This window comes from Montipora capricornis, chromosome 9 (assembly GCF_036669925.1).
Source record: "Montipora capricornis isolate CH-2021 chromosome 9, ASM3666992v2, whole genome shotgun sequence".
Lineage (NCBI taxonomy): Eukaryota > Metazoa > Cnidaria > Anthozoa > Scleractinia > Acroporidae > Montipora > Montipora capricornis.
In genome coordinates, this window is record NC_090891.1 from 1,104,766 (window position 1) to 1,115,825 (window position 11,060).

The 11,060-nt window shown below is 37.5% G+C and overlaps 1 protein-coding gene across 1 annotated transcript; it reads left to right on the forward strand.

The window, feature by feature from the left end:
* The first annotated feature begins 7,083 nt into the window (after window positions 1-7,083).
* LOC138016402 (uncharacterized) lies at window positions 7,084-9,456 on the forward strand. The gene is made up of 3 exons (XM_068863546.1): window positions 7,084-7,189; window positions 7,645-8,216; window positions 8,979-9,456. The coding sequence occupies exons 1-3, from the start codon at window positions 7,084-7,086 to the stop codon at window positions 9,165-9,167; spliced, it is 867 nt and encodes a 288-aa protein (XP_068719647.1). The 3' UTR covers window positions 9,168-9,456.
* The last annotated feature ends 1,604 nt before the right edge of the window (window positions 9,457-11,060 follow it).

The window sequence follows — 11,060 nt, forward strand, 5'->3', positions numbered from 1 at the left end:
ACTGATATAGGTGAAAAATATTGTGGTCTTATTTTTTTGTTATCAAACGGAAAGGGAAAAATGTCCTGACTCTGATCTGATTATTAGAATGGAAAAAAAGTACTGTTGATAGCTTGGATTAGTGACTTTTACCCTGTTATACAAGCATGACAGTATGCCATGTGTTCAGTTTCTAGGGCTTGGGCCAGATCCTTGAATTGTGTTCATCTTTTCATTATTAATCCAAATAAACTGAAAAACCAACTAATAAGGTAGAATATATATGGTGGAATTTACTATGTGAGTTTAAAAAAGGAAAGTTTTGTTTGAAAATATGAATGGTACCTGTACCCCATCAAATTGGCCTTCAAGAATTTCCTTCAGCCACTTTTTGCCTTGCACTCAGTGGAATCCTCCACTGAGTTCGCTTTGACGCCAGTTCATATGATACTGGGGGACGACCAACTCAATTTTGAATAGAATTTTTTGCAAACAGGGACTGTGGAACTTTTTTGTTTACACTGGATGACAGCCTATGCAACCTTACATAACATGCACCACAGCACCTTAAACTACTTATGAGGGCCACACTGCCAAACTCATTTTCCGAAAAAGTTTTCTTATCTTCAGGGGACAAACCATCTACTGACTTTGGTAGTGACTTTAAATGTTTTAGCTTGTACAGGGGAGTTGTGCATTTTGACGCTGAACATCGGAGGCAGATAGTGGTATTCCTACAGGCTTGGCATATTCGTCCCATCACTTTTCCCTTAAGATCATTTATGGGACGAGATTCTTTCTCCTGGTAGGTCGTTTACATATACTACAAGTAAGGACTGATGAAGACATTGTTTAGCATCTCTGAGGCTCAGCTGGGACTCGTTTCTTTTTTGTCAATTCTCCACAAAGATCAAACCCTCAATTTGTTTTTAACTTTGATATTAGCTAGACTTAACTGTAGTGGATTGGAAAATGAAACAGTTGTGGCAAATTTTATGATAAATTCGACTCAACAATCGAATTGAAAGTTGACAATTGAAGCTGAGCTGAGTACAATCTTAATGTGTGTAAAGGGGGAACTGAAAAAGGAAACACTTAAATTAGAAATAAAATTTACAGCGTGCAAGACGGAATGAACTCTCAGTTGGTTGGTAAAATGCTCCGACTTCAAACTACACAGTTCAGTTCTAGGACTTCAAACTACTCCAAAACACTGGGAGTCTCACGAACCTTTTTACCAAAGAAGTGTGCGGGCGATAAGCTTACAAATCAACTCTAAAACACTCAATACCTTTCAAAAAGAAAAGAACAAAATTACCTTTTGCAAGGTCTAGCGATAGAGTAAGCCGAGCTGTAAAGACAGCAGCAGTCTGATAATGATCTATAGGAAACCTCGCTGAACCTTAACGCAAGCGGCAGAAGCTGCTTCCACATCAACTCGACTACCTCGAATATCAGATCACAGACAGGGCAATGACAAAAGAAATGTTCGCACTATTTAATAGAAATAAAATGAGAACTCATCGTAGGTTTACAATCTCAAGATAATCCAAAAGCAAGTCTTGACACACTAATTCTAGACTGGATCACTGAGCAGAGACGGAGAACTCGAAATCTTAGGGCAGACAAGATCTTTTCGGACAATTTGCGTACAGGTTATAACCTTTAATGAAGTTTAAACTAAATACGATGAACTCAACGCTTTAAAACTTTTTTCAAAGCTTTACAGATCTTTCCGAAGTGACTGAATGAAATACCTGTGTAAAATGGTTGGCTAATCGATTGCACTCAACAAAACTTTTATGTGCTGTTCCACCACGACACAATATGGCCGACGATACATGTTCTGATCTGAAAGTAAGTTGCAGGCAAGCTCTTATGGGAATTTTGAGCGCTGGCGCGCTTGATTGCTCGAAGTTTAAAAAAATCTCGTCTTAGTTGTTAATTTCAGTTTACAGTGTCCGCAATTAGTGCTCCTGCGCTAGAACGACTAGACACTTAATTATAATAAGTTGCCCATAAAGTAGAATGAAGCATTGCAATAACCATTTAAAGCTGTTGAACAACATGAAAGAAATACTGCAAAAGAAAAGAGAAGCATGGGTGGACATAAATGTACATTACATTTGGGTAATCTTGAAAAAATTCGGCCCGACGTTTTTCAAAATTATTACAAATCGCCTGGATAAAGGTCGTTTTTTTTCTCAGAATCAATTCGTTTGAGATGTAGCGACAATTTTATTTGTGAAGGAATTGCACATTACCATTTTCGAGTTTTAAACTCCTGATGAACTAAATACTTCCCCGAAACACCCTAAAATAACGTGACATAGCCCATTTAAGTGAAATAGTCTGCAAAAAAAAAAAAATGCAAATTGCTCTGATGGACGTTTTCCTGCACGTCTTGCACGTGCACGTCTAGAGTTTCAATAAGCAAACGTTAATGCCACACACTAAGGAAGGACTGAACATGTTGTTTTCCGCTTCATAATTTCTCTTCTTTTCAGTCTAATCTAAAGACAGGTCAAATTTTTTTTGGGCTCACGTTTGCACCAAATGTTATCGCAAAAGCTGGCAGTTACGGTGTAGCACTTTTACTTCGCGGGATTTAATTTTTGCGGATTTAGAGGATAGTAACACCAGCAAAATTAAAAACCGTAAAAATATACTCCCGTTAATATAACTATAAAAATGGCTTTTAATCCACATACAGTGGGGTCAAAAGATCTTTTATTTTGATATTTACATTCAGAAAAAGTAATTGGAGCTTGCTACAAACAAAACAAAACGATAAAAGGTTAAGTCAATACTTTTCCATTCTCTGAGGCATAAGAAACGAACTCGAAGCAGTTAGTCAAAAAGTTACGCTAACCTTGTTCGAACGGGTCATTCAAAGGGACACCATTTTCTAAGACCTCCAGAAGGCAAATTTTTTCCATCCGTTCTCGATGATTGAGGGAATTTTTACCAAAAAGTAATAGAAATTAAAAATAGTCTTGCACTTGAAAAGAAAACCGCAAAAATTAGTTTCCAGCGGAAATTTCAGTCAATTTGCGCCGCAAAACGTTGTTACCGCAATCCTCAAGAAATCGCCAATCCGCAAAATAGAATTCCCGCAAGAATTTCATGCTACACGGTAACAGTAAAAGGCAAGCCAAAACACAGATGAAGAACAAATAACATTGTTTTTATAAAACTCTGAATTTCAAATTCTCAGAGAACGATTAATGACAATCGATCGTAAAAACACTAAAATTCCTGGGGAAGGGCACGATGTTCTGTCAGAGAGAGGAAATTAATCACGTGCCAGGCAACCACAAAGGTGCACGTGATGGATGAGGAATGTTAATCGTTCGTCGCTTTTAGAGATAAACAACGTACTTTTTAGCCAAGAAACTTACTTCTTTCGTTTTTTAATTTTGTTGTAATATTTAACTGAATATTTATATTACATCTCTCGGGTCGGGAAGCCTTCTTCGTCGGGTTATTGACACGAGACCGGAGCCTTATCTGGAATAATAGGCTGATTTAGAAACAGAACGGGAACGTCAGTGGCAACGGCGCGCGCAGAAAAAAACACCAATGAGAATTCAGAAAAGAATAGACTCCACTCTTTTCTTCTCAGTTCTAAATTCTCATTGTTAGTTTTGCTGCGCGCGACGTCGCCACTGACGCTCCCGTTCTGTTGCTAAATCAGCCTAATGTTGATCAGTCCCTTCACTGAAGAACCATTTCTTCCAACGATGAAGCAAAAAATGGACAACAAGCTTTCGTTCAAATATTTCGTGACTAACAAGAATTGGTCAAATTTCAATTTTTTTTTTAGCTGAAGACTGTACAGGGTTGAGTACAAATAAATAAAATTATAAATAGCCAGAAAATTGTAAACAGAGACTACTCAAGGTGTTCGATTCCGTCTCTGGTTTCCAACTCAAAAACGTTACCAGAGAATTTGCCTTTTGGTTTCAGTGTTGTACATAACATCGCAGTTAACAAAATGTAAACGAGAACTCGACGAAGAGGTAAATCAGCAACTAAATTTTTCGTGCGGGTGCCGATGTTTATTTCAAGCTTCTTGTGCACATTTTTGATAGAGAATATTACGTTTAAAAACATATTCCACTTAAAAGTCGTTACAAAGCTTTATTTTTGGGCGCTCATTTGGATGAAAAATGTGACAAAAACCTTTTCCCGCGTAAAATTTATTGACACAAACAAAATATGTGCTATTAGAAAAAAAAACCCTTCCTATTTTAATTGCGTGCGTGCAAAGAAGAAACAAAGCAGCAATTAAATGAATTTCAGTCTCACAGTTCAGGATACCCTTTCCGGAAGCACCTTGACTGTGAATAATGAAGCACAAAAAAGACAGCAAGTTTTCTTTCAAATATCTCTTCACTGTCACATTTCCATTTTTTTACCTGAAGACTGTGCAGACTTGAGTACAAAATAAATGTAAATTAACTGAGATGCGCCTTCAGTAAACACTGTGATGCATCCAAGGCGTTCCATTCCTTTTAAACCCATACAGAATTTGCCATTTGGTTTCAGTGTTGCACATAACAGCACAGTTAGCCAAATCATGAATATTAAAAACAAAGCTCACTTTGTGATATCCGACGGCGAAAGATGCAATTGTTGTCGTAGACCATTACTCGTCGCTTTGAAGATTACAGATATTTATTTTTCACTGCCTGTCTTGTTTATCCATTTGATTTCCCATTATTGAGCTCCATAAGGGTATTTGGTTTAAAGATCCACTAAAACGCCATTCGTGTGACAATGACTTTCGACGCCATTACAGGTTAATTAGATATTCTACTGTGTCCACCGGATAAAATCTACCCATTTCTACACCCCCCTGAAACCTATACGCGCACAAGGCTCTACACACACAGACAATACTTAGCGGGGGAGGGACAGGAAAGATCTATTGCGCAACTTTTCCATTTTCTCGGAGCGGAAAAAAGCAAGGAAAAAAAAACCGCGAAATCAATGGACATTACGACCGGATTGCCTATGGCAACCCAGTAAATATTTAGCTTACTCGTAGTGCCCCTCACTCATAGTGCCCCGATATTCATTCACTCCAGAATCCTACCAACAACAATGCTCTATTCTCATTTGGTTTCCTCTATGATGCATGATATTAGTAATCACCGTGTCTCTTCTAATATTTCTATGCTGTATACTCCGAGCAGGTTAATCATCATTTCACAAGATTCTCAGCAGCGGGTAATCTATACGTCAAAGCCTCTAGAACAAACCAACTATTGTTTTCTTTTGCTCGAATACGTGTACGTGTAACATTGTGGAATAGCATCCCAAAAGAACTTCGTATCAAAAATAGAGTCCGCTGATGCGTGACCTTAAAAATCGGCTGTTAAAACTAATTGAAATTGAGGGGATGAATTTTGATTTACGCTGCTCAGAAATTTGCAAATATCTCTCATCTTCTAGTTAAAGTTAAAGTAACTCATCGATTAATTTTAATTTAAATTCAAATGTAATCATTTTAAATTGCAATTAGTCATGTTTCAATTGTGTATCTTGATAACTTTGTACTTAATTAATTAGTCAATCAACTGATTTCTTAATAATTATGTTCTTTGTGATTTGATTTTATTTTATTTTATGATCATATTATGTGATCATATTATGTAATAATATTATGTGATCATTAGAAAGGCGGCCCGTCTAGAATAGCTTTGCTAATTGCGGGGTCGTACCTTGACCTTTTCATGTAATTCGAAATGTCACACTGCTGGAACCCTCGTTTTTATGACAGGAAGTTGCACGGCCAGCGTACTGCATCTGACCCTGCGTTTTGGCACAACAGGCAACCCAATAGGCAACCCAATAGGCAACCCAACAGGCAACCCAATAGACAACCCAAAATGAGGAAAAAAGAAATAGAGAGAGAGAGAAAAAAAAGAGAATTGATATTGGGAGAAATCAAGAGATCCACGAATTCACTTTCATTTTTTGTGAATTATTAACTAGAAGCTATTTTGAAAAAGGTTTTTTCTACACCAAACACCTTTACTTTTCTGAATGTTACTCAGTGTCAGTGTCAGAAGTTTCAACTTGTTCACGGGAATCCTGCAATTCTCACCTTTGCGTAACAGAGAAGAACTCTGAAATCGAAATTGCAAAGCACCGAAAAGGAGATTTGTGGGCACAAGAAAAAGACGACGAACTCTAACGAACCTGAGACTCTTCCCGAGGCCTGTAAACTACGTCTGTCTCGCACGTGACAAAATCGAGTATCAATCAAATTAGACGACAGTCTTTATTTCGCTTTTTTTTTTAATTTCACGTTTCAACGAATTTAGCGCATAGAAGAAAGCGATAATTACTACCTAAACTGCTGATCCGTGATCAAAAAATATTACTTATTATGTTAAACTGGCTATACGTAATGGGTTTTTTGGTCAGTGGTGCTGAGATTTGCCTCCTCAAGCAATTACGTGATGCAGAGATTGTTTGACTCTCCGGTTAAAGCCTATGTATGTAAAGGATTGTTAACGATTGTTCTTGATCTTTTCAATATGTGGCCCAACACGAGTCTTCCTTAAAAGGTCATTGATGTTCACTTGACTAACGCAGATGTCCATTAACTCCTCATGTAATATCTTACTTTTATTATTTTTTTTGTCGGTATAATTTGTCAAGGTCTATTATGTTTGTTTATTCAAAATGGTATGAAGCCTAAACCTAAAAAATACCAGGCGAAACAGAACATAATATGCACTGAATTGGCTGATATTGACATTAAAACCACTGATAAGACTAGCCTCTTGTTGTGCTGGATAACAAGTTGAAATTTGATGATCATATTCTATGTATTTGTCGCAAAATAAGTGCTCAGATACGTGCTCTGAACGAATTGACGAACATTTTAACATTTATGATTAAGGAATTGCTTTATCGTGAATTTATACGGCCGTATTTTAACAATTGCAATCAAGACATCACTTTGGTAAAAGCCCCAGTTACTGCTAAAACCGAGAAAGTCAACATCTTATCAAGATCCCTTGGAAAGAATAAAACTTCTGACCACTGAAACTCAAAGAATCCAAGACATGCAACTGACAATAAAAAATGGATAGCATATCGGATAAAGCTCCACCTACTGTCAAGGATCTAATCACTTCACTCTCATCTAAGTACAATCTTCGACATGATTATATCCTTTCTTTGCCTAAAGGTAACACGACTAAATATGGTCTAAAATCGTGGAGATATTATGCTGCTAAGAAATGGAACGAGCTAGAAAACGACATTATAGAACTAAAGTGGGCACAAATGAAGTGGAAAAGAAAATTCAGTTCGATCACTCAAGTCTTACTGATACCGGTTTTATAGTAACTGCTGGTAGTTTTCGTTTTTACTTTAGGTTCTCAGTTTTTATTTCAGCCTTTTAATGTTTAAAATATATTAATATCATGGATTACCTGTAAAGTAACTGATTAAGCTAAGCGTAAACTCCACGTTAAGTAAACTATCTTTTCTTAAGGTCTGCCTTGCTGGCTTTATATACAAAAATAAGTATAGCAACTTTATTCCATAAGAATTCTCTATTTCAGTCTTCTCAAAGATCTAACTTGGTGACCACTCTTAATTAGTAACAAACATAATTAGCTATTTTCTTTCCTCTTTAAGCCTCGAACTCGAAAAGTCGACGACCAGAAGATCAACAACTGAACAACTGCACCCAACTGAGAGAGCGTGTTGTTTGCCCACCCCCAGAAGAGAAAATGGACGAATACGAAGATATAGATGAAATTAAACAACAGAATATTATCGCAAATATTAAGGTCGAAAGAAAATCACGTTGGAGAAAGTCATTAGTCCCGGAACAAAAAGCACTTATCCATGCACAATCGAGTGATGGGTACCTTGTTCCCTTCGACGAATCCACACCAGCTGGAACTTCAGAAAAAAGTGACGTCTTAAGTGGATATACAAAAATTGGGCAGGAAAGGCAGCATGTTTACGCAGTTGTTAACATTGATAACAAACAAGGCAAAGTGACGTTTCATAAAGGCCCTGTGATGCAAGATGGGGATCCATGTCCAACGGACAACGGAGGGAACTATAACCCCAGTGTGGATCTTTCTTCGCTTGGACTTGAAAGTGATGTGACCGAAAGCGAAGCAGCAAAAGCAAATGAGTGCAAAGACTACCTGTATGCAGTCGTTCACAAGACAGAAAAGAAACGACAACCTCCACAGGTAATTGTCTAGTTGCAAGGTACTTAGCTAAAAATGATCATATACTTGACTGGGATTCGATGAAGATTTACCTATCGTCCTCCTCCTTCCCACTGGAAGTTATCTTTCAATTTCATCGAGTTTCAACGATTTTGACAGAGGCTAGGGTACTATTTGATGTTCCTTGGAATGGAGGTGCAGTAGCCTGGGACCACGATCCGCAGTAGGGGTTATTGAGAGAACAGTAAAATGACGAAAAAAAGAAATTGGCGAGCGAAGCAAAGCGAACCGAGCGGATGTTTGGGGTAGGAAGGGGCGGCGTAATCACTATAGTTTCTTTCTTTGCCGGCTGCAAAGTTCTTGTATTCTAAACAGGAGGTGGTCAGAATTGTTTCTCCAAACCGGGCAACAATATTCAAAGATGGGTTTCACGAGTGCACTAAATAACCCTTGCCGCTTTTTAATTTATAAGTTCTGGACTGTAAATAAATTACGAACAAAATTAATTATTTGTAGATTTGAAGCCCTTAACTCAGAAGACTTTAACGAACGTTTAGTCATTTGCAGATAAAAGTTACGATGGCGGCTAAGTCCTTTAAGGCTTCTTAGTTCCCTTCTTTGGACAAAAACAGCTCTCAAAGTTAGCCGCCCCCACCTCCCACTCTTAACATCTTTTGGACTCCACTTTCTTTTCAATGTTAAATCTGCACACGAAAAGACATCCCTGCCAGCAGCATCTGAGCTGACTCCTTTTGATGACGTTATCTAATGTTTTTCTTAAAGATGCCTGCCCCATACCATAGTCTTTTATACGCGGATCTAAGCCATTCTACAGAAAAGAGTGACGGAAAAATCTCTAGAGCAAACCTTCCGACAGTGTATGCTGACATAGATCACCGCAAGACTGATGCAATGAGCGAGTCAAGATTCCCGCAATTAAATGAGGATCAGCTGACTGACGGAGCAGGATGACGTCTCAAGTACGATAAACCATCTACTTTTGACCGAAAATGATTGACAGGTGTTTAGGATCATAGAGGACTTTAAGCAAGAAATCGAGTGTAACGCTGGCAAAAACTCAAAATATGATGAGTTGGAACAAAAATTGTACTGCACCTTTGTCACGCAATTAAGACGTTCATTTTTTAAGTGCCGTTTTCGTTCGCTATGCCCTCTAAATTGCAAAATCTCCTGTCATTGGGGTGTTTGAATATTGCAAGAATAACTTTAAGCGACTTTATCGTTTTGCATGATATTAATTCCGGAGTACTATGAAATGATATCAAGGTTTTGAATGTTGTTGTTTTATCTTTTTTGCCTGGGTAATAAACTCCTTGTTAACTAGTTCAGTCGTATTTGGTTGAGGGCTCCTTTGCATATCAGAGTCTCTGGCAATTTCGAGTGCCGCAAATAAGGCTAGAACATGCCAACGAGCAGAGAACCATGTGACTTTTTGACTGCGACAATTTTTGGAGGATCTTTCTCCTCTCTTGTTTTCAAGCAAAAGAGAAATGCGATCCACCTGCGCCTGCGCAAAATGATGCTCTGCGTCAAGAACGTCGTATTCCTTAAATCATATTATCCAAGCAATGAAAATACAGATAAAAATAAAACATAGCAGTACCTAAAAAATCGTAATTAGATGACAAATAATGTACGTAAGTTATTGAAGGTAAAATAGAGGGTTCAACTATCAAACAAAGGAAAGAGTGGCCTACTAGAAATCGCTACGCCATACAAAATTCTTCTCAATCGTATCCTTTATATATGGGGAACGACCAAGCTGAGGAAGTTATCAATTCATGAGCCTCTAGAATTGTTTTTTTCCAAACATTTGAAACTAAGACAGCAGTGGAAAATCACTAAAACAAATTGCCCGCAAACTGCAAAAGACACCAAAGTATCCCATATATAAGCTACCTTCTTATAGCAGGACAAATTTTAGGAAAAAATCCTAGAAAAAATAAACTTCAAATTCAGAAGTATTATTTATTTCCATTAACTTGAACAAATAAAACAACATTTTTAAATTTTTACAAGACATGTTTCGACATACTTATGCCATGTTCAGTTGTGATGTATTTTACAATTTGAATTTAAACCTATTTATAAGAAAAATACAATGGATGAATTGATGCATTATTCCCATACTTACAAAAACAAATTAAATGGATCAGCTAAGATACTTCAGTAGATACTATCGTCGCGACAAAGCCGTTAAAAATGAAAAAAGACCAAAAAGTAAAAGTTCGTTGTAAGTTAAAACTGAATAACCAACGAGAGTAAACTGAAAGAGATAGGCCAAGATGTTGTAGTCGTTGGTTAAGAGTAGCTTTGTGTCATTTGATATGCAAAGCTTCTTTTATTTTAATTTTAAAACGGGAATTGGATATGTCCAGAAATGCACATAATTAGATGCTCGCGGATTTCAATAAGCGTCACGAAGTGTCCCCTTTCTCTTCTCCCCAACTTCAACATCACTCATGTCACGGAATACAGACAAAAAATGTCGCAAAGTGTCCCCCAATTGCTACTCTTTTAAGTAAAGATTAACTGCTGCATTTACCCTAAGCTGAAAATAATGCTAACCTTTATCCTTACCTTGTTGTTGAAAAAAGGTAGCAATTGCCTAGACTTAAAGGGACAGACACTTCGTGTCGGGTGTCAAAATTGCACGTGCATCTAATTAGGTGCATTTCTGGACATAAGTGGAATTGGCAGAGTCTAACATTGTGAAACATTCAGTGGAGCGAGATTTTTGTATACATGAGAAGCCTTGTCCGAAACAAAGTGCTCACGAACGCGAGTAGAGACATAACGAGTGGTTTCGCCAATGTAACTGGTGTTACATCCAGCACAAGTAAA

What these genes read in the sequence shown, in the direction of transcription:
- LOC138016402 (XM_068863546.1), top strand. Translation starts at nt 7,084, where the DNA reads ATGGATAGCATATCGGATAAAGCTCCACCTACTGTCAAGGATCTAATC. An exon ending in TATCCTTTCTTTGCCTAAAG is followed by an intron (nt 7,190 to 7,644) that starts GTAACACGACTA and finishes TTCCTCTTTAAG; the next exon opens with CCTCGAACTCGAAAAGTCGA. An exon ending in AGAAACGACAACCTCCACAG is followed by an intron (nt 8,217 to 8,978) that starts GTAATTGTCTAG and finishes TTTTTCTTAAAG; the next exon opens with ATGCCTGCCCCATACCATAG.